Genomic DNA, 24,541 nt, shown 5'->3' with positions numbered 1-24,541 from the left:
CTATTGGTTCTTCAAAAGGTAGTGCACCCCTCCATAGATCCACAGTAGCCAGAACAAACACTTCCAAACAACTTCACCTTTCTAGTTTACAGATTAATTCAGGGTGAGGCTTACATAAAGGTTAAATGCAAATTTTTAAACTTTCATGCATCAAGACTTTATATGGCAACATAACTCACATCTTCCAAATCCTAGAGAATGTTCTGTTCAGAGAGATCTACTGCTACTGTTTTAGTCGAAACAATGTCAACTTCTTGTAACTGAATGTGTGGGAGCAACAAAATTAAGCTGCACAACTGAAGGCAAGATTAGTAAGGCAAACCACCAGTTAGGACCCTACCATTAAGCCACAAAGTCAAAAATCAGTCAATGCAATACAGTTTTGCAAAGATTGATTACCGTATGATGCCTTGCCCTCAAGCAAATGGGGCAGAAATTAATACAAGTGACCGGGATTTCATCTGCTAACTGGATACGGAACCCTAAGTCACGCCCTTTTAGGAACAATCACTGCATCAGGTGTCAATTTGACACTTTATTGGACAGACGGAGATCCCACCTACAGATATTCAGCAGCACTAACTGAAAAGCAGCGGCTGCTGCTACTACTGCATGCACCTAAGACCAAGGATTGCCTAGGGACCCATGCCCACAGGATAAGGGATCATACGGTGGGGAGTGAATACACCAAATGCCTTTGAATAAGGGGCATCAATCCAATTCCTTGACAAAATTCTGATCCATTTGACAAGTGAATCTCAAAATTTCTGTTCTATATGGGCAGACAACCAACCACTTTCTTCCGATACACAGATCACAGTCTTGTGGTACTCCCTTGTCCAGTGGGCTGCACTCATTTATTAGTCAGGCATTAGTTTGGGCCTGTGCCAATGAGGTTCACTCTGCAAACTGAAAATGAAGCACTGAAGGCTGCTGGAGGAGGAAGATCTCCAGGTTAGGTCAAGGTTTAAACAAAAATCAGGTTAACTACACATTACACTGTCCCCATCTCAGTCAAGGAAAGCATGTCACATTGCTGATTAAATGAAGGCCCACACTAATTTCAGAATCCTGTGCAAAAATGGGACAACTGCATACCCAGCTCAACAAAATGCCATTTTAAAGCAGTTGTCTACATTCAATGCTTGGCCTCTTACTGACTAAATGCAACTTCCTTGCACTGTGGGGAGAGAGAAGATTTGTTTCAGGAGTGCAGCACTTAGGCAATGCTATTGCAGGGTGATAGAACATTGACTGCTGTGCCTAGACAAATGAATTCAGAATAAAACTGCAAGAGATTAATTTTCAACTTAAGCAACATATAGAATCTTTGTCTACATTTTAAGCATCAAATTCCCAATTACTACATGGATTAACTTCCTAAACCACACCAATGGAAATGTAACATTTTGCCAGAAATGCTGCAGTATTTGGATCTTTTACACCACCTGTAGATGACAAGTTTAAACACTGGTATATAATGAATTACATTTTGCCTTCTCCAGTTTGCATGGAGTATTGGGGGTCTGTGACAGCTACTGAAATGTTTCAGATTTGAAGTTTTAAACTTTGCCAATTTTAAAGCTTTAATTGCAACAAAATTAAGACTGCTGTAACGAATTTCCCAGCTTCAAATCTAATGGAATGATTAATAAATGTGAGAACATTTTCTGTCCAATTCGCCCAACCATCTAAGATGGTATTTCTCTGCTGCAGCATGGCAAAAGTTGGCCTTATTTTCAGTTCATCCTTGCATGCACCAAATTTAAAAGCCAAATTAAAGCCAAATACAGATCACTTTAAGGATAATGTTTAGACCATTAAAAATGGGACATGGTGTTTTAGCTTGCAACAGTTAAACACAATTGTGAAAGTAATATTAGAAACTCAAAACAGCTTTTGGAAATGAGCATGACACTTTGACATTAGGTGGCGATACAAGTAACTCAGTTGCAAGAGAAAAGTTCAATTAAGGAAAACTGGACAATAACTACTTTAATGGCTGTACTAGGAATTAGCCAATTTTGTTGTAAAATGTGCAATGAATTTGTTACATTCTTACAGACAAGAGTGTCTCAAATGACTCTGCATCAGGAGCAATTGTTAGGAATGATGCAACTTACTCTTCAAGTGATTTAGCTGAAAGTGCAGTGGACATGGTAAGAAACTGTGGGTCTTTTGACATTAGTGAGCAAAATAGATTAGATGTAAATGAAGGAAAGTAAAGTTTACATCCAGTCATTTAACAGAAAATGCATGCCTGCACACATGCTTGGAGGCTGAGCATCTGTACGTCATGCAGTGTTTCAAACTCTAGGACTTAGGTGGGAGTCTTGGTGTCAATACATCTCTCCCAGTGCTTGTAACTGCTTTTATATGCAATGTTTCCAGAATGTAAGTAATAAGAACTTAAGATTCCTTATGCCGAGTGACAGACTTAGAAGAATGCTACTGGCTTAAAAAAACATACCACAATAAGGCAAGGGCATTGTGGTTTAATACCTAGGAGAAACAAAATATACTGATATTCAATGAGAGCACAATGGTTATATTTGGTCCTAATGAATAAACTTAGGGGTTGGTGGATCAAGGACATCAATAAAAACTAAGCCAGCATCGAAACAGAGTGCATACTGTTGAGACAAGTCCAAAGTTGGACAGACTCCAAACAGATTGATTTTACTGTGTTTAAAAACAAATACATAGGGTCACACCACAGGGATGGCTACCAATGGGATCTTGGACCACATACTTTCATTTTCAGGTGTCATATGAATCAAGTGTTTCACCCTCTTCACCCCAAAGTTAGCTTATGATCTTATTTTCATGTCCCCAGGAGATAATGCGGGAGAGTCATGCTGCTCATCATGAAGAATTGTAAACTGCATGTTGTACAGGACTGGTGAACCAGCTAGTCTGCTCCATCAATCATATTTGCATCCTACAGCAGAAGTGTCCACTGCATAGAAAGATTTCATTATTCAGAATCCAACTCAAATCTTGAGTAGCACATTTCAACACTCATTTCAGCAAGCCAGTAACATTTTTCAAAGTATTGCAAGGAAAACAGATTCCACAAAATCAATTACATTCATCTGAGATTAACAGATAATTAGTTAGATTAAAAAAGGTGAACTTGCTTTGAGGTCTAAAATGATACCAATCAAATATCTAATAACCCCAAAGCAGGAAATAAAACATTAGGTGCTATTAGTCTAACATCTAATGAGACAGCTCAACAGCCCAGGAAAATGGAGATTGCATTTATTATTGCAAAATCACCACATTACTACCATATTTCCCCAAATAGTTTCTTGGCTCTTTAGCAGGAACTGGAAGTAGGAGTCTTACACCACATTCATTAGTTCAGAGACCAAATTCATACCTCTACTCTTGTAAGTACTAACAGCTTCCAAAATGAGTGGTTGACACGCCACTACTGTTAATTACCTACCAGATGCTGCATTTTTACAGCCTCGAGGGGGTAGTCTCCTTTGGCAGTCTCTCCAGACAACATGATACAGTCCGCACCATCTAATACAGCATTAGCTACATCACTGCCTTCAGCTCGAGTGGGTCTGGGTTTCTTGATCATGCTTTCCAACATCTGAAAGGAAAGCAAAATGAGAGAGCATCTAAGATCCATTTCACAAACAGGTCCATCTCGCTACTATACAATTGCTGCATGGTCTGAAATAATTACCGACATTAATCATGAACAATGATCAATATGAACATAATCTGTAATGTTAAAATCTGAATCTATGCCAAAGCACACAAATCTTGCATACTGCTGAATTTAGGTCAGATTAGATTAGATTACTTAACAGTGTGGAAACAGGCTCTTCAGCCAAACAAATCCACACCAACCCACAACCCACGCATACCCCTACATTTACCCCATACCTAACTACGGACAATTTAGCATGGCCAATTCACCTGACCTGCACATCTTTGGACTGTGGGAGGAAACCGGAGCACCCGGAGGAAACCCACGCAGACACGGGGAGAATGTGCAAACTCCACAGTCAGTCGCCTGAGGCGGGAATTGAACCCGGGTCTCTGGCGCGGTGAGGCAGCAGTGCTAACCACTGTGCCACCGTGCCGTCTGCTGCTAAAGATTTTAGTTTGCCCTCATCAGGACAAGCACAAGAATGCCAAATTTCAGAATTTCTGAAAAAAAAGTGCTGATTACATAAATGGTCAATTTTAGAAATTTAGCATTTTTTTCTTTGTTATTTCAGCAACACTTATATGGCATTCTAAGCTGCAACATGTCTGAAAAAAGTTAAAATTTCACTTGCACTTCAATTCAGCATATTAGTGAAGATCTTCTGCATTCCCTAACCAATAGAAACAAATACCTGTAACTTTATTATAGTTTCTTCAAGTATAAACCAAATACCAACTGAGCTGTCTGCTCAAAAATGTGAACGAGGCTAACTCAAGATGATTAATCTCAGACACCAATTTACAATTAACTGCAGTGCCAAGAATGCAGGAACTGGCAAACCTCACCCAGCAGGCAAATTCTTATTAACCACAATACCACTTGAGAAGAAACCAACTACACACCTGAGTAGCACAGATGACAGGTTTGCCAGCCCTGTTGCAGCGCCCAATCATCATCTTCTGAGCAAGGAAAACTTTCTCGCCAGGAATTTCAATACCCAGGTCACCACGAGCAACCATAATGCCATCACTAGCCTCCAGAACCTCATCAAATCTGAAATGGAGAAACAGTTTGAAAAGCTCATCAATGGTCATGGTTTTCTCCAATTACAAGTGGCGATGAGAGCCACTGCTGAATTAGACTACAGGACATCCATTTCACAGAGGTTAGAGAGAAATTACTGTTGGTCAATTAGCGTTCACCTCAATGGTTAAAATACCTTGAACCAGATTATATACACTTTCCAAGTCAATACTGAATTAACATTTCTATTCAGAGATGTACATGCATTAAACTTTTAGAGTTGCAGGATTGAAGGTGATTTGGCAGTTTGGATCAGAAATTGGCTAGGTGAAGAGAGATGGTGGCGATTGATGGGAAGTGTTCATCCCAGAGCTCAGTTATCATTGGTGTGCTGCAAGGATCTGTTTTGGGGCCACTGCTGTTTGTCATTTTTACAAATGATCTGGATGTGGGTGTAGAAGGATGGGTTAGCAAATTTGCAGATGACACTAAGGTAGGCAGAGTTGTGGATACTGCTGAAGGATGTTGTGGGTTACAGAGGGACATCGATAAAGATGCAGAGCTGGGCTGAGAAGTGGCAAATGGAGTTTAATGTGGAAAAGAGACAGAGTTCACTTTGGAAGTATAAACAGGAATGCAGAGTATGCGCTAACGGTAAAATTACTGGCACTGCAGATGAACAGAGATCTTGGTGCCCTGGTGCACAAGTCCCTGAAAGTTACCACTCAAGTTGATAGGGTTATTAAGAAGGCATATGGTGCATTGGCATTTATTGGTAAGGGGATTGAATTTCAGAGCCACAAGGTCATGCTTCAGTTGTACAAGACACTGGCCGCACCTGAAGTATTGCAGGCAGTTCTGGTCACCGCAATATAAAGCTTCCACCTCCTTCCTATAAAGTGTTCAGAGGGGATTTACTAGGATGTTGCCTGGTAAGGAAGGTAGGTCTTACAAGGAAAGTGGAGGAACTCAAGGCTGTTTTCGCTAGACAGAAGGTTAAGAGATGACTTAGAAACATATAAGGTAGAGGGTTAGATAAGGTGGGCAGAGATAGCCCTTTTTCCTCAAATGGTGAAGGCTAACACGAGGGGACACAGCTTCAAATTGAGGGGTGATAGATTTAGGACAGATATTAGGGGTAGTTTCTTCACTCTGTGGTAGGGGCTTGGAATAGTCTGCCTGCAACAGACTCCCCGACATTAAGGACATTTAAATGAGCATTGGACGTACATATGGATAATAATAGAACTGTGAAGGTTAGATGGGCAGATTATTTTCATATGTCAGTGCAACACTGAAGACCGAAGAGCCTGTACAATGCTGTAATGTTTTATAAACTGTATACTAGTCTTTCCAATTTTGCTTTAAATACCAGACAACAAACTGGGGGGTCTACACGTGACAAAATGTACACCAGCCAAAGTTTACATAGTTGGAATTTCCAATGGCATTATGTTACTTATCCCATTACACTGATTAGATAATTGCCTCGAGATCATAACTAGCCACTCACCGACGAACTCCCTCGTGGTTCTCAATTTTGCTAATAATTTTGATGCGTTTTCCTTTTTCACCAAGCACTTCTCGAACAGCATGGACATCAGCAGCCTTGCGTATGAATGAGGCAAATACCATGTCTACACCCTGCTCCACGCCAAATTTCAAATCAGCGATATCTTTCTCTGATACTGCTGGAAGGTCAACAGCTGCTCCAGGCAGGTTTACACCTTTCTTACTACCCAGGAAACCTCCGTTCTCAATCTCAGTGTTACAATAGTCCGCACCTGTAATTAACCAGACAAGCAGTCAGGTTGTAAATAGGAAATGTGAAATTGATCAAATACATGGGCTCTTGTGGACATGCACATAGGCACGGAGTCCTAACTGCTGAGCCAGGAAGCCTAGGTTCTCAAGTCCCGCATGCACTGGAAGAGAGATAACATCTTAACAGTTGATTAGAACATAGCCAAAAGTCAAGTAGACAATTTGGACAAAGTAACTGAATACAGATCACATCAAGGAAGGAGAGGAAAGAATGACACTTCTGACCACATAGAAAACATGATATTGACCAATTCACATCAAGATTCTTTGACAGATGACAATGCCATATTGCTACATTTATGCAGTGCTGTTGCTTGGCACATGCACTATGAATTTCACATTGAAAGGATGGAAACATCATGCCCTGTACAGGACATATGAATGCTGTTACCAGGAAGCAATCACTGATTTATCAAAAAAATCACTTGGCTAGATATCAAACAAAATTTGTTTAACCAGAGTCTGGCCCAGTAAAGGCAAGCTTGCAGTATAAAGCACAACTGTAGTAAGGGTGTGCTTTGGCAGGGTGGTGGGGATATGGATCAGACAGGTGAGATCACTGGTCTACTAATTCATAGAAACAAACAATAAGAGGCAGGCATTCAGCCCTTTGAGCCTACAGTCAATCACGATCATTTGTGATCAAATGGCCAGGTCCCACTTGCTCCTAATATCCTTTGGACCCTTTATTCAAAGCTCAGGTCAATGCTGAGGACATGAATTCAATTCCTACCATAAAAGCAGATGAGTTTAAACTCAATTAACAAATTAACTGAAAGCTTATTTTAATGACAATGAAAATGAAACCACTGATTGTTGCGATTATTCAAAGACCACTGTTTGGAAATCTGCCATTTTTAACCTGGCCTGGATGACACGGGACTCCAGACCTACAAACATGGCTAGACTTAGTTGCCCTGAAACAGCTCAGTAAGCCACTCACTTAGGGACAGCATACAAATGTTGGGCTTGCCGGTGACACCCACATTCCATGAAATAAGCAAACATCTTGCTGTTTGATACTGGCGATTCTTGCAGTATCACTAGTAAAGGGAGATCAAAAACAGTACTTCAAAGCTGGTTTTGAAGGGGAAAATAACAGTTAATGGCTGAACTTGAGCACTCAGCATGTGATGACTGCCACAAAGCAAACTAACTTGACAAATGTCTAGAGAAGTCAAATACATGCTGATACAACACCAACCTTTTTCCAGCACACGGAGAGAAATCAAACCATCATCCACGTAGATTCTGCTATCTTTGTCAACGACTTTTATCAGATTCTTGTAATCTAACCACAGTATATTTTCATCACACTTCTCTTTATATGCATCATCCAATGTGATTTTAAGTTTTGCTCCTTTCTTCAGCTCAACCTCAGCAGTGCCACTCTAGTAAAAGGAGATAGATACTAAGCTTTAATGTCAGTTACTCTTTGAAACAGAGAGACCATGACATGTTAGAGAATTGCTGACTAGGTAAAGAAATACAAATATAACAGAAAACAATCCATCTTGGCTTGAAATAGCTACATATTCAAATCGTATGTAATATACATTTGATATACAAAATGGGGCGGAAATGAAACAGACATCTGGAAGTTCCTCAAAAGCTGCTCTCCAATGAGTAATTTGATAAAATTTACTTTTAAGAAATGTCACAGTATTATGTAATTTGCAAATAAACTGGGCAATTACTAACAAATGATTGTCCCATTTCAAAATACCCATACTAAGAGAAGTTCTTCGCTGCTCCTAACAAAATTCCAAAATAATTCAGGTACCAGAAACTTGCATACATTCAAAACATTCACTTAAGGTGGTGCTATTTGCTATGGCATTTGCAAATTCTTCTAAACTGCATCACAACTCTCCAGTTGAGAGAGTGCATGTGTAATATCCACACTGAAGTGCATTTAATGAACCTTGCAACTGCACTTAGTAAGATTCAGTTGAAACTGGGAAGTTTTGCTGATTGCAAGTATTTTAAATCAACTGTGGCATTATTTAGCTCAAAAGGGTGTTACATACATAAAATGAAATTCTATGTAAAACACTCCACAAAATTTGAATTCATACAGGACGTGCTCCATAAAATCGAACAGCTCAAACAAACACAGACTCTTGCCCTTTTTCCAATTAAAGTACCAAACACACAAATTAAGCAGCTCTCCTTTGGTTTGCCAGTTCTAGTACCAGAATGATCAAATGATCAAAACTAGTACAGATAACCAACTCCACAATGCCACACCGGAGAATGCTGTCACCCCTACAAATTTAATTTCAAGTAGCACAGGATTGGGCTGAGGTAAAGCATTACACAAAAGTACATACTCCCTTAATAAGTCCAGTGCGGATTTCAGGTCCCTTTGTGTCCAGAGCAACAGCAACTGGTCTATAGCTGATGGGATTCCCAGCAAAACTCTCTGTAGCCTCACGGACATTCTTGATGGTCTCTGCATGGTACTACAAAGAAGAAGTAAGTTTAACATTCTGCTAATATCAATGCTTAATGTACTTTATGAAAGCATTAGCCTAGTGTTCGAATGTCTTTTCAAGTGACAGGCTTGTGTCATTCATGATTGACTAAGGCAGAACCAACATGAACTGAGACCATTTTTGAGACTGCCTTTACAATTGGCATGCTGCCTGGCTTTCTAAAAACGTCTTTAAGTATACAGGTAACTTAGTAATTGCAGAATAACTTGAGCAGATAAGCCTAAGTCTAAAAAAGGTAAAACAACTTGATTGTATGCTTCTCCAACATAACAAAAGCACTGCCCCATCCTGATATTACCAGGTGTCAATGATTACCAAGACAAATTGTATTTGGTTCAAAGCTCAACATTCCATGCAATGGACAAGTACAATGGAATCGCATTTGTAGCTTCAGTCTAACAATCACATAAGCACCCCACCTTCCAAACCCTTAATTGGGCCTCAAAAGACAAGAACTGAAAGATGACACTGAGTATTCAAAGTTAGTGTATCTCAATTTGGAATAGGTTGGCTCAACAAATGCTGGAATGTGACCCAGTTACTCATTCAGGTAAACCAAACTTTTAAATTATCAAGCTTTAATTTGAATGACAGTCATTTAGAAAACAGTGCAAGCCCACAGGAAGTAGTTAGCAACATTTGTATAGAACATTTTCGAACACAATGGTACAGCACAGGAATAGATCCTTCAGCCCTCAATCTAATCTAATCCCATCTACATATACATGGCCCATACCCTCTATTCCCTGCCTGTTCATACGTCTGTACAAACATCACTATCATATCTGCTTCTACCACTTCCTGAAATACCTATATCCTCAAACAAAAACTGCTTCAGCTCCTTTAACTTACCTAATCTGACCTTAAATCTATACATCCTAGAAGTTGAAACTTCCACCCTGGGAGAAGGAATGACTATCCACCCTATTCATGCCTTAATTTTATACACTTTATCAGGTCACCCCTCAGCCTCCAACACTCTAGCAAAAACAATCCAAGTTTGCCCTACCATTATAGCTAAACTACTTTTGCACCTTCTCTAAAGCCTCAAAATCCTCCCTAGTGTGACGACCAGAACTGTACACCATACTCCAAGCATGGCCTAAGGTTTTACACAACTGCAGCACAGCTTGCTAACTTTCATACTCAATGCCCCAACTGAAAGCAAGCAGTATATCATCTTTACAACCTTACTCACTTGTTTAGTACATTTTGAAAGCAATACTGAAGCTAAAAAAAATCCATGACTGGTGCAAACTCTGCTCTTTAACAAATCAATTACAACTTTCACTTCTAGTTAAAGCAAAAATTCCACTAGCTGTTTTAATTCCTCCCATGACAACAGGGACACTATGTAGACACAAACTGCAATCTTCAGAGAACTGACATATTCCTTAATATTAGATAAGATGGCTCTCCTATTCAACAACTAGTAGCTTTATAGCACTGAGCATTTTTTATCAATTATTTAATCTCAAATGTGTTTAATCTGAAAACCATGAAATAATGCAAGCTATAACTGCATTTTAGGCCATTAAAGCCTTATAACAATGGAAGCTCAATAGATGAATATGACAACCCTACCAAGCAACTTCTGGCTGAAACAAACTATTGCTTCATTTCCAGACAGGTCTAGGGTTCAGTAGAGCCTTGCAGTGCCTGTAAACTGTACAGAAAATTTGAATTGCTTTAAAAACTTGTACATCTCTGCCAATTTGTATATGCTTCTTCGCCAGTAGGACTTTAATATTAAGCACTCAAAGGGAGTTGTCAAGGTTTTGAAAGGGACTCTGGACACCAACATTTTGTTCATCTAGCAACTGAACAGTTTGGCTACATTGCAGATCCACTAAATGGATACAAGAAAGCACAAAATACCTCAACTGTCAGAAATTTGCCCTCAGACAAACCAAGCAATCCCCAATTGTGGTCTTGTTTATGAAACACTATTTTAAGGTTCATCCAACTGTACTATTAACAAAAGCCTGCACCTGATTGCAAGATATGACAAGTTTGAAGATCATGGGAGGCTGGGAGGTTCCCCACAATCAGTCAATCTCCAACATTTTCATCTTCTATTTGCAGGGAAGAGAAGCTAGCTAGTTCAGAGGGCCACTGGAGGATATTGTCCAAAATAAGCAAAACAGTACATAGAAATATTTTAGATTAGGATTCAAAACAAGTCTTTTCAATTCCCTAACAGCTCTATCACTGCTGATGTTATCCATGGTAAGGGCTTTTAAAGCAGCTTTAGAAAGAGCAATGGAGTGTCACATTAAATATGGACTAATGAATAAAGTTAAAAAGTGAACACCACTCAGTATGGTCCAAGGAGATTCGCTAACTGCTTTCCCCAAAACTGGAAAGTCATATTTGACCTCAATTAAGAACTAGTCTTTCGGCAGATATCCCTTACTTATGCACTAGCTAAACTCAAGTTACATTAGTAAACAGACAGGGAAGCAGTGCAGACAAACTGCTGGAAAAACTCTGGTCTGATAGCATCTGTGGAGAATAAGCAGACTTAATGTTCTGGATCCACTACAAACTTAACTCCCACAGCCACCTTGACTATGCATCCTCACATACTGCTTCCTGGAAAGATTATTCCATTCTCCCAGTTCCACCATCTCATGTGTTCCAATAACACCAAATCCAACAAGGAGGAATCCAAAATAACCAATTTCTTCCTCAACCAAAGAAAGATACACCACCATCATGGTTGACAGGACCCTCAGATGTGTCTAACCCATCAACCACACTTTAGCCCTCACCCCTCCCTTCCCTCCCACAACAGCAATAAGGTCCCCTTTTCCTCACCTATCATCCCACCAGCGTCACATCCAGAAGGATCATTAGCTGCTATTTCCACCACTTCAGGCAGGATCCCACCACCAGATATTCCCATTCCCTCCCTTGTCAGCCTTCCACCTGGACTGTTCCCTCCAGGATGCAGTGTTCGACGACTCCATTCCCAACACCACCCCTTACCATTTAAGGACCACAGACATCTTCCAGGTAAAGCAGCACTTTACAATAGAGTAGACAGAGTGAAATGCAGGTACTCACCATTCAAATGCTCACCTCTACAAGGGGGAGAGGAAATGGGGATTGGGCAAAGGCTTTGTGGAACACTTGCACTGTCTACAAAAATGACAGTTTCCAGTTCCCTATCATTTCAACACACCATAATGTTCCCAGGCCAACATCAGTCCTGCTTGCTTCAGTGCTCCAGCCTAGTTCAATGCAAACTGGAAGAACACCACCTCATTTCACCACTTGGGAATCTGTAGCCTTGGAATCTAGAATCCCTACAGTGTTGCTGCAGGCCATTCGGCCCATCAAGTCCACACTAAGCTTCTGAAGACCCAACCCATCACCCCATTTCTGTAACTCTCCATTCCCCATGGCCAATCCACCGAAACCTGCACAACTTTGGATTGTGGGATGAAACCGCACACACTGAGAATGCGCAAACTCCACAGAGTCACCCAAGGCTGGAATTGAATTCTGATCTCTGAAACTTTGAGGAAGCAGTGCTAATCACTGAGTCATTAAGCTACTCCATGTGGACACACATCAAGTTGGAGTTCAATAATTTTAAGTCATGAGCACCTTCTTCCATGTCTTTACTCCAATACACACTAGACCTCACCACATGGGCTGCTACCACTAACAACCCATTGTCAACTGCTAATGGTTCCTATTGGCAGCTACCGATTCTCCCAGGCTGACCTTTACCCATTCCTTTGTCTGTCTGCCTGACTCTCTCTCTGGGCTCCATCCCTATCACTGACTTGCTCCTCTTCACTCACCCCATCTTTAGCAAATATACTTGCCTCTTCCTAGTTACAATCCGTTCTAAAGATAGATCACTGGAGCAAAACATTAACTCACTTCCTCACCATAAATGCTGCTACACCTGAGTTTTCCAGCAGTTTCTGAATTCCAGCACTTGGAAGTTTTCTTGGGACAAGAACTTCACTAGGCTAAATGTCATGAATTTCCACAACAGGCTCAGTTTGCCTGGTTTCCATCCTGTGCAATAATATAAAAACCAGGACTGTTGGAGACATCTGCTATTTGAAACAAACTGAATAAGTGACCTTTTGGTTTCCTAGGCCTCCCTCTATGCTTCTCTTCCTGAGTGTAGACAGTAGTTAGTTACACAGCACAGCCGGAGATCCTATAAATAGACAAGTTGATCAATGGAACATATCCCATTTCAGTTGACCTCTACTATATGGAGATGTATACCAGTGCAATACGTTCTAGTCTCAACTGCTGAAAAGGTCGAGCAGACAGAAAGACAGACAGACAGACAGCTGCGTTCACAAACCAGCCTGCATTTGATAGGGCAACACGTGAAAGCCTGATCAGCGATAGCCCCAAAATTATGCTTATGGTCTGAACTGCCATTTAGCAGCTCATACTACAGCATTAACTGGAGTGTTATAATAACTGTTCCAACTCTAGCATAGAAATTAAAAGTGGTTCATGAGTTCACACATTAAACTTGAATATTTGCTGTCTCAGTCATAAATTGCTACCCACTTTTCAAATCAAATGCTGAAAAACATTGTATACTAGAAATTTGAGATAACAAAAAGCCTCCAATTGGGGCCAGGAATATTGCTTGACAAAGTGTTCATGATCCAAACTGAGGACTTCAGAGCTGGTCCAGACGAAGCATCATCCCGGTCTGAAATGTTGTGTTTTGCCTCAGATTCTCTTGACCTGCCGAGTGTTTCCAACACTTTAGTGCCAAGAAAACAAGGCTTTTCTTTTAGCACTGCATGAGTTTACACTTTGCAGTGAATCCATGCAGAAAAATCCTCCAATGTTTAACTGGCATCAGTTCCTTAACCAAAGAGCATGGATGTAAGTTTGATATAGAGGGTAAAATCTAACTCATGTTTCAGTGAAACAGCAGCCATTTGTGATTAAATCTCAAAGTATTACAGCAGGCAAATAATGCCCACTTCTGCATTCTTTACAAGCAGTAATATCAGAATTTCTATTACCACCTAATCACCAGAGATCACGGTAGCACAGTGGTTAGTACTGCTGCCTCACAGCGCCAGAGACCTGGGTTCAATTCCCACCTCAGGCAACCGACTGTGTGGAGTTTGCACACTCAGTGTCTGCGTGGGTTTCCTCCAGGTGCTCCGGTTTCCTCCCACAGTCCAAATATGTACAGGTTAGGTGAACTGGCCATGCTAAATTGCCCGTAGCGTTAGGTGAAGGGGTAAATGTAGGGGAATGGATCTGGGTGGGTCGCGCTTTGGTGGGTCGGTGTGGACTTGTTGGGCCGAAGGGCCTGTTTCCACACTGTAAAGTAATCTAACCTAATCACTCCAACCAGGCAGGCAAACGGAATTTACTTCTGGAGTACCTATACGTGCAGAGACTCCTGTAGATATTTGATCTACCCAACAAAATAAAAAGTTAAATCACTGTTAAAGTAAAGTTCACCACTGCAGAACATTCAATGCACTACTGGCCATCATTTTGCTTCAAAATAAAAAAGAAATGTTGCTCAAACACCATGGTGAAATTAGTCATAGAAGCTTGGTTGAATGGACAAGACTTAAGTACAAACTGTTGCAAGGCTAAAAGAAAAGCCCGGTTTTCTTGATACCTAAAAATGTTGGAAATGCCTCGCAGGTCAAGAGAATCTGGGGCAAAACAACATTTCAGACCAGGATGATGTTTCATCTGGACCAGCTCTGAAGTCTTGTTTGGGTTGTTGAAAAACATTTACAATGCTCCAATGTTACTCAAGATATTTATTAGGGTGGCACAGTGGCTAGCACTGCTGCTGACAGTGCCAGGGACCCAGATTCTATTCCAGCCTCAGGTGACTGTGTGGAGTTTGCACATTCTCCCCATGTCCGCGTGGGTTTGCTCCAGGTGCTCCAGTTTCCTCCCACAGTCCAAAGATATGCAGGTTAAGTGAATTGGCCATGCTAAATTGCCCATAGTGTGTAGTAATGTATAGGTTAGGTGCATTAGTCAGGGGTAAATGTAGGATAATAGGATAGGGCAATAAGTTTGAACAGGATACTCGCAGGGCCAGTGTGGACTTGTCGGGCCTAAGGACCTGTGTCTACACTGTAGGGATTCTATTCTAAATGCTGCATCAAGCAATTTCACTGAAATTTACTCCTCGGCAACTGCTGACTCAAAGAAACCCCAGTGCAATCACCTATATCGGTGGAATTGCCTCAGGGCAAGAAACAGACACTGAATGATGCCATTTTCTTAAAAAACCAAACTCCAAGCCTAACCCCTAACGGATCTTTAGTACATGACTAACATCCACTTATTTTTAAAATCACTGCTTATCAATGAACAGACAGCATTATAAAACAAATGCTTGTCTAACGTCCACATGTTGAAAGGAAACATCGAAAAGCAGAATGAACCCTGCCTTCATTCCAGAATTCTACCCAAAAGAATCAGACTCAATTCATATTTCAGATGGTTATCCTAGTTGAACCAGCCAACTGTACAGGTGAATCAAAGCAGAAGCTTCAAACTGACTTCCATGGCTTAGCGCTACAGAGTGGTTTGACAATGTTCCAGCTTGGAGTTCAATAAGGCTATACCTCATGTGTCCCATGTGAGAAATTCATCCGTGCCACATTCATCCCAGCTTTGATCATCTCCTTCAGCATTTCCACAGATCTGGAAGCAGGCCCTGGAATTAACCAGCATAATTACATCAGTTCCTTTCAAGTTGATTAATATTTTGATGGTCCCTCATGAGTGATGCAATGCAATACAACTAAGCATTGAAATTCTCAGGTAAAACAGAGGTTTGTGTCTAATCCTTCTGGAGGATTCAATGCATCATAACAGCTTTGGAATCCAATAAATAGATACGGTAAGGAGATGCAACAATCAGGGGAATACAATTATCAAAACAGAGGAATGGATCAGAGGGAAATGTTTCTAATAAAGGTTTTATTTTGCTCCAGATCAGCAACCACTAGAATGTTTTGCTCAAGCAAAGTATGTTAAGTATTCAACATAAACTAAGGAAAGCTTCAAGTTTGTACAGAAGAAATGGTATAATTTCTAATCAGCACATACAGATGTAATTAAATGGAAGCCTCAGCAGGCATACAGGCTGAAACACCATGATTGTGATGCAAGGGTTTACAACAGCATTTCAAAGCAGCCAACTCAATCTGCAGAAGAGCAAAGATTAAACCGACTCCGCAGCAACAATCTTTCACATGAGGATGCACTTGTGACTTGTACAATACTTACCAATGGTACAGACAATGCCAGTGTTCCTTGCAATTGTTGTTTCGGAGTCAATATCTAGCAGACAAAGGTGTTCCAGGAAAGTGTCAGCCATGGCAGCACTCAGCTGCTGGCGCTGAACAAAGGCTGTGCCCATTTCGTGCGCAGCGTCTTTTGTGGTTGGCATAGCTGTTGATTCTACCCTGATGGAGAGAATATAAATAACCTTTAGTCTGTTATGGTATTTTGCCCAACAGTATCTTCCTCAGATTTGATATTAATTTTTATACACTGCAAGGTTGAGACATTACTTTTGGATATTTCCCTTCACTGTGACCCCACTTAGACACAAAAGGTTGTCAGGGTCTCAGAACTCAGACCAAAGTAAGCAGAAACCTATGAGAACAGGGGTTCTGCGGTGTGTATGTGGGGCAGAACACCCAAGACCCAGGTTGGAGAGGGAGTAAAGAGAGAGAACTACAGTGTCTGTTATTGCCTGAGCTAGTGACCCAAAAGTTCTACACATTTAAGAGTCAATCTAGGTTTCAATTAAGATCAACCACATACCATCAAGCTGTTTAAACCAACAGCACTTGAGTTATTTTCAAAGATATTATAACACACCTCTCTGCTCCTCCGGAAATGCAGAGCCACATACAAATGTAGTTCTCAAAAGTATTGCACTGTTTGCATACTGACCTTCAAATTCAAAGATTCCAGGCTAACTGACTGCTTAGGAAAAAGCTAAGATCTGTGGCATAGAAAGTAAACTTGATTTTCTTCCCTAACTATCAAACCACCTGATTACCAAGATAATCGCTTGGCTGCTGCATTGAAAAGGTGAATTCACCACACGTGACACAGCAGATTACTATACAATGACCTCACGAAATTCAGCAAGGGCAAACTGGACTGCTCCTGGCTCTGCCAGAATCATGCTTCAGGAGGCAATTTTATTACAAACACATTAAGGATGGGTTGTAAACATATCTGAATAGATCAAGTTTGCTAAAAGTTTGTTAATGCATTCTATTCTCTGTTGATAATATTAGACTTGCAGCTTAAGCACACAACTTAAGACAGCAATTATAAGCATAAAGGTCACAAGAGATCTACAATGTAGTGGAATTCATTAAGCGGCTAACTTATAAGAGCTGCACTTAGGATAATCTTCACCAAGGACATACTGACTTTTTATACCATGTCTTGTTTAAAGGGCCTTACTGCTTTAGTTAGCAATGCACATTGGTTACCAAGACTAGCAGCTTCCTGAAGGCAAGATTTAAGCTCCCATCTCTGTCTTGCATCTATTGTTGGCAATCATTAGTCAAGCTTATACAAGGAGGATATGATTCACCCACAGTAGAATAAATCAAATAGCTCCTGGTGGCCAAAAGTGAATTGGAGGAAAGTCTAATAACATGTTCATAGGAAAACTTTAATGTGATGGATGACTCATTTTAACCAAGTGAATGGAAAGCAAGGAAGGAGAAATTCAGTTAGCCAATTCGGAGTTGAATTGAGCACATGCCTTTCAAAGCTTTGAAATTGAAAGGAATTTGGGAAAATAATTCTGACAGGAGGATTCAAATCAATACAAAGTATATACAATAACTGGTAGGGGCTTTTGTGACAGTGTTAGTGTCACTGGTCATGCCTCACCTTTCCAGAGGTGCATCATAACATTTCAGTAGGTTGATTAGAAAAATATCCAAATAATTGGTGACAAGGAGAAATGGGAAAAGTCGAGGAGGGAAAAATGCACAGGAGAAAGTGAGGACTGCAGATGCTGGAGCCCTGAGTTGAAAAAATGTGGTGCTGGAAAAACACAGCAGGACAGGCAGCATCCGAGGAGCAGGAGAATCGACGTTTCGGGCATAAGTCCTTCTTCAGGAAAATGCACAGGCCAAGATCAGGTCAGTTTAGATTGGAATGGGATGGGCAGAGTGGGTTAAAGGTAAAACCTAAATATAAGCACACTGACTCCACTGAGGGATTAAGTAAAGAGTTTTGACTGAGGCTTGGAATTTGGAGCAAAGGCAACAAAGACAAGTGTGTGGGAAAGTGGAATATGATGTGGGCAGGATTCTGACAGGAAGCACACAAGCAGTCAGCTTTGGAGGGAAAGACATTATCCTCAAAGATAGGTCAGACAAGAGTAACATGCTTTTGTAAAAAGATGCGAAGCATCCATTTCAGTAGGGTTGAGTAGAACTCACCATCGCAAAGGAGAACTCAGCAAGGCTATGGACAAGGGAGAAATAAAGAGCAAAGTGAGGGAAGCTGAAGATAATAGCTTTGGTCTTTCCCAGGCTGAACAGGAGCGCTGCAAGGTTCAACCAAGGTACACTCTTACCGAGCAAACTCAAAGGTTAAGAGGTAAGAATCCAAAAAAGGAAGCTGAATCTACAGAGGACAGAAAACAGTTCCATTATTTCAGTATTTGAACATGTAAGCTGCTTCAGATTTGCTGTATGGATTTCCAGATTTCTGACCGGCACCAATGGAGGAGAGACTGCATTTTCTTTAATGCAAACCTGTTTCATATCTTTCCCCTAATAAAAAATCCTGTGTAAGTTTCCTATGCTCACTTTTGTCCACAATGAAGAGAGAAGTATTTTTGCTGTAAAGTCTTCACATTATCTGCTTTATTTTGTGTAGATAAATGCAATCTGATTTACTTTGATTCCAATTTACAATGACTTTAATTAAGAGAAAAGCCTTGATCAAAATATTCCGTCCTACCTGACTGCTGAAGGTGTGCTAACATATTGACTATCTAGGTTCAATCAATACTGGAGGCTCACCTTCCTCTGCACCAGTGACCGTACCTTAGCTCAGCAGCAGAATGGAAGGCTGAGGTTATGAAAGGTGTAATAAAAACAAGTTCACCTTCTCTTCTGCTGTAGCTTTCTGCCAAACAGGGACCTGTTATCCTGCCCAGTTCACAAAGTCAGAAAGGGAATCCAGGCCATTGCAACTGCACACATTCCTTGTAACATTAATATTCTTTAAACCAGAAAAAAGTAATTTAGAAGCTAGACATCAGTCAGGACGCTCTATAAGGAGCTCCAACTAAAGCTGTTATCAAGTTTAAGGCAGATGTAACAATTGAGCAAGCCAACTAATAGCCAACATGGCAATTAAGAGAAGGTTGTGGATTTTAAAAAACTTGAATTTAAAGTTCCAGATGTGTAAACTAAACATTAAAAGGCAGTGAAAGTTTTGCTCAAGCATAGCCAATATACCCCAAGAGCTGTAAACTATTATGACACTGCAATCAGTCGCAACCAAGATGACTGATTATCATTAGAAACTGAAGAGATAACATGCACTGTATCATGATGACAATCAATTAAGAAGAAATTGAAATTCTTTAGTAAGAGGTAGCCATCCCAGAGAACAAGTATATCATAGGATTAAGGGACCTTTAGAGACAAAATGCAAAAAGGTCTGCACTCAATCTCAGTTATACTGCAGAGACTCCTGTATTGATTGAACCTAAACAAACATTGAATAGGTGGTGATGTGAAGGACTTATGCCAGGAACTTCAATTTTCCTGCTCCTCGGATGCTGCCTGACCTGCTGTGCTTTTCCAGACTGTACTCTCGAAACAAACAATGGAATACCTGTTTAACATTGTCACAGATAAATTTTATTACAAGACAAAATCTGTGTTGTAAGTGAACTAAGCTCAAGATTTCACTTGTTAAATACAAGACTGATCCAAAAAATTATTTCTATTAGCAAACACAGATGAACCAGATAAAAGATAACAGGCTAAGACTGCGGGCTTCTTCACAGGGAAAAATGGAGGAAGTGCCTGAGAACATTTTGCGTGGCTTCTGTCACTGTAGACATTAATCTAAAATGAATTCTGTTTCAAACATTTGATGCAGAATTTTGTCTTAGGGTATAGAGGGAGAGGACAGAGAGATTGGAAAAGGACATGGAGGGTGGAAGAGAGTGTTAGAGATGGCAAAGATGACAAATGAAACTGGATCACCAGGACTTTGAATTTTGACCAGCAAAGAGATCCTCTATATAGTATAGCAATGACGCATCAATTTTGGACCAAACACTGCTGGAAAACACAATATCATGGAGTTGAAATGCTGATGCTCATCAATTGAGTACTACTTGCAGTATTTTCAACTTCAGGTTTCCAGTATCCACGGCATTTTGTTCCTATTGCAACATTAAATTCAAAAATGGAAATCAAAGAAAATAGAGCCTGCACATTAACCTTCTACACAAACAAGGGCAAGAAAAAAAGGTTTTTAATGAGGACACGCTCGCTCTGCAGCACCAATCTGGGCGCTGTGGTAGTCACGTCCATATGGCGCTGGGTGTACGTGCAGTCTGCCTCGCGTCCACTGACTCAGAGAAGGAAGGCGGAAAAAAAAAGTGACAAAATTCCATACATGAGTAACGAGAAAAAGGCTAATTTGTGTCGAAATATTGCTCATAAAAAAAGCGAAAAACGCGAAGGCAACCCGAAACCGCAACTGATGCACCCAAGGGCAAGCATTCATTCCAGGATGTAACGCGGTGCGGTCTTTAAAGATGAACATTAAAACTGAACAGCGTCTCCAAACCAGTCGAACGGAACTGATATGAGAGGGTGGGTGGGGGGGGGTGCACCAGAACGTGTGGAGTTGACCGCATGGCATAGGGAGCACAAGCAGCTTTTCATTTCGTTTTCACGCGAAAAAAAAAAGCATTTACAGTACATGCCTGACTTTTTTCCCCCACCGCCCAAAAAAAACACTTTAACCTGCACCAATCTGTGGTGGTTCCCAGGTCAGATTATGAGATATCTGGACCAAAAGTTCGTCTAGACGACGCCACATTTGTGAACTCCCTCTGCCGGCTAACAATACCTTCAGGAAGGCGCAAAGAAAAACCTCAATTGAGATACAGCTAGCTGAGAAATATCCTTCAGGAGAGAGAACACGATTTGCTGGGAATACAGGCAGTATAACCTTTAACGAAATTGTAGAGGCAGGTTCAATCGTACCTTTCAAACGGGGAATTGGGTATGCAACTTTAGAGAAATAAGTGGCATGGGGATTTGCTGATTTCTTGCAGAACCATGCTGCGGTATAATTAATCTCTGCTGAGGTAGGGCTCAGTATGCGACATTCCTGCAGGTTTCCGCCCCCAAGTTTTATATAAAGTGGCCGCTTGAGGCTATATTAAAAAAATGCTCGCTACTTTATTAAAGCGCATCCGATAAATCACCAGATATTTGAGAGGTGAACACATCCCCATGGTAAATGGAGTCACCAAGGACGAATACCTGGCCATGAGTGCCAGGTATCTCATTGCTGCAGGAGGAATCATTACAAACTCCTTCAGCCAAGGATAGGTCACATAAAAGTACTCTAGTTACCAAGGATTAAAATTAGCTCAAGCACTATTCTGGCAAAACCTAAAATTTCGGGAACGAGTTAGTCACAATATAAATGAGCGAAGTGGGATAAAACAGCACAATTTTTTTAAAAAATCTGGATAAAAGATCAACTTGAAGTGAATAAATGAGTACACATGAAATAAAATAATAGGAATGCACCTATTGCAACGGCACAACCCATAAGAGGATGCAACAAACGGTTCAAAGCCCGTTAGGAAGAGCAGATGGAGAACGAAAATAAAACAAATGCATGCATTACCCAAAATTAACATTTAAAGCTCCTTATAATTTCCAGTCTTAAAGAGTGCGGTAGGACGCAGAGCAGACTCGCCTACGTGCGGGCATCACGCCGCTTGATGAGTGGCAGCGATGGAGGAACCGACCTTCAGAGGGGAAAGAGAGGGCATCTTTACCTTCAGAGGGGAAAGAGAATAAGGAGAAGCGATTTGAGACGAGCAAAGAATGGAGCTCAAGGCAACTGTAACCAGTAGAGACGGCGAAACAAGGGAATTGCATGGCGAAGGGGAAAGGAGCATCTCAGGGCAATTCCTTCTGGGATATGGGAGCAGCTGAGAGCAGTTTTTTAGGGGGGGGGGGGGGGAAAGAGGAGAAGAGAGAGTTGAAGAGGAGCCCAGGGTAATTTTAAAGTGGGGGGGTTGAAGAAAGGGAGCCCAGGGTAATTTAAAGTGGGGGGGGGGGGGGTTGAAGAAAGGGAGCCCAGGGTAATTTAAAGTGGGGGGGGGGGGTTGAAGAAAGGGAGCCCAGGGTAATTTAAAGTGGGGGGGGGGGTTGAAGAAAGGGAGCCCAGGGTAATTTAAAGTGGGGGGGGGGTTGAAGAGGAGCCCAGGGTAATTTAAAGTGGGGGGGGGGTTGAAGAAAGGGAGCCCAGGGTAATTTAAAGTGGGGGGGGGGGGTTGAAGAAAGGGAGCCCAGGGTAATTTAAAGTGGGGGGGGGGGGTTGAAGAAAGGGAGCCCAGGGTAATTTAAAGTGGGGGGGGGGGTTGAAGAGGAGCTCAGGGTAATTTAAAGTGGGGGGGGGGGGGGGGTTGAAGAGGAGCTCAGGGTAATTTAAAGTGGGGGGGGGGGGGGTTGAAGAGGAGCTCAGGGTAATTTAAAGTGGGGGGGGGGGGTTGAAGAAAGGGAGCCCAGGGTAATTTAAAGTGGGGGGGGGGGGGGTTGAAGAGGAGCCCAGGGTAATTTAAAGTGGGGGGGGGGTTGAAGAGGAGCTCAGGGTAATTTAAAGTGGGGGGGGGGGGGGTTGAAGAGGAGCTCAGGGTAATTTAAAGTGGGGGGGGGGGTTGAAGAGGAGCTCAGGGTAATTTAAAGTGGGGGGGGGGGGGGGGTTGAAGAGGAGCCCAGGGTAATTTAAAGTGGGGGGGGGGGGGGGTTGAAGAGGAGCTCAGGGTAATTTAAAGTGGGGGGGGGGGGGTTGAAGAGGAGCTCAGGGTAATTTTAAGCTGGGGGTGGGGTGAAGAGAAGGAGCTCAGTTTATTTTGGGGTGGGGGGGGGGGAAGAAGGTGTCGAGCTCGGCCATTTTAAAACGGGCAGGGGGTGAGATGGAAAGGGGAAGCATCAGTCGTTTTAATCGGGGGGGGGGGGGGGGTTGATGGAGAGATGGGGCTCAGGGTCATTTATAACCGGGAGGGGGTGAAGTCAGGGCTTTTTTTTGGGGGGGGGGGGGGAAAGAGTAAAGTGAGAAGGGGGGGGGGGGTCTAACGTACAATCAGGGGCCGGGTGAAGGTGAGGGGTGGAGGGAGCCGCCGCCTCCTGCTGCTCACCGCAGCCCCCCCCCCCCCCCCCCCGGCCTAGGCCCAGCGGCTTCACCCCGGGAGCCGCTCCCTCACCATCTCTCTCCTCAGCCCCATGCCCATTCCTCCCGTGAAACACAAACCTGTCCGAGATTAGACCAGATCCTCCGACAGAACGCACGCGTCCGGCTGATGGCGCCGCCTGCCCTTTATATAACCTACCGCCGCCGCCCGCCCGCACTAGGCCGGGTCGCGCTCCGCCTCTGGAGGACCGACCGCATCACTTTCGGAGGACCAACCGCTACGTACCCGTCCGCCGCCGCCCGGCAGTAGTCCTCCGGCAAGCGCCGTGTGCCGCTCCGCTGGAGGACCGACCGCATCACTCTGGGAGGACCGGACGCACCCATACCTACTTCCCGCTGCCCCAAAACTCGCTGATTACCTGTCAATCGCTTAAGAGGCTGAGCGCCATTCTCCCTCGAACCCCTCGCCCGGCTTCGGTGTGCAAACGAGCGGGCAAGATATCAAATAAGGGAGAACTATTTTCTTTCTTGACCTGGTGGACGGATTTCACCACTGGGCCGCGAAGTGTCAGGGCACCACGTGACCAAGTTCAGCCCTCAGGAGCAAAGGCAGTGCATCTGAACAATACAAGACCCTCACAAATAAACCTTAAATCGTACGTTTGGAATAAAACTGTGACGTTTGGGTGTGTTAATTCTCACTTACTAAATAAAATGCACCAACTTAAGCTGAAACATTACGAAACAAAAACAAGTTGCCAGAAAAACTCAGTAGGTTTGGCAATATCTGTGGAGAGAAAGCAGAGTTAACCATTTTGAAGCCTCTTCACCAGAGCTATCAGGCATTGGACTCAAAATGTTAGCTCTGCATTCTCCCCACAGATATTGCCAAACCTGCTGAGTTTTGCAAGCAATTTCTATTTTTATTGTCGGTTATGCTATTGCATTTTGTCCTAAATGGTATGACCTCACCCACATTGACCATAAGACATAGAAACAGGAGCTCATAATTTGTCTCTCAATTCCCCAATTCACAAGCCTCATTCCTGATGTAGGGCCAATGCCTGAAACATCGATTCTC

General features: G+C 42.2%; 1 protein-coding gene across 4 annotated transcripts in view; it reads right to left on the bottom strand.

Annotated features, from left to right (window-relative positions):
• Positions 1-24,541, bottom strand: part of pkma (pyruvate kinase M1/2a) — a 55,015-nt gene that overhangs the window by 5,741 nt on the left and 24,733 nt on the right. For 2 of the 4 annotated variants that reach the window (XM_072553057.1, XM_072553055.1), the window contains exons 2-8: positions 16,297-16,475; positions 15,630-15,721; positions 8,854-8,985; positions 7,725-7,911; positions 6,210-6,480; positions 4,576-4,726; positions 3,455-3,607 (exon numbers count right to left, since the gene is read on the bottom strand). In XM_072553057.1, coding sequence (XP_072409158.1) covers positions 3,455-3,607; positions 4,576-4,726; positions 6,210-6,480; positions 7,725-7,911; positions 8,854-8,985; positions 15,630-15,721; positions 16,297-16,475 — 1,165 coding nt within the window. Of the gene's footprint in view, positions 1-3,454; positions 3,608-4,575; positions 4,727-6,209; positions 6,481-7,724; positions 7,912-8,853; positions 8,986-15,629; positions 15,722-16,296; positions 16,476-22,020; positions 22,050-23,580; positions 23,744-24,541 lie in introns of those variants that run through there. The other 2 variants (XM_072553059.1, XM_072553058.1) reach the window with 2 other exon arrangements.

This window comes from Chiloscyllium punctatum, chromosome 33 (genome assembly GCF_047496795.1).
Source record: "Chiloscyllium punctatum isolate Juve2018m chromosome 33, sChiPun1.3, whole genome shotgun sequence".
NCBI classification, from domain to species: Eukaryota; Metazoa; Chordata; class Chondrichthyes; order Orectolobiformes; family Hemiscylliidae; genus Chiloscyllium; species Chiloscyllium punctatum.
Note: the sequence above shows the minus strand (reverse complement) of the source record. Positions and strands in the feature narration are given on the sequence as shown.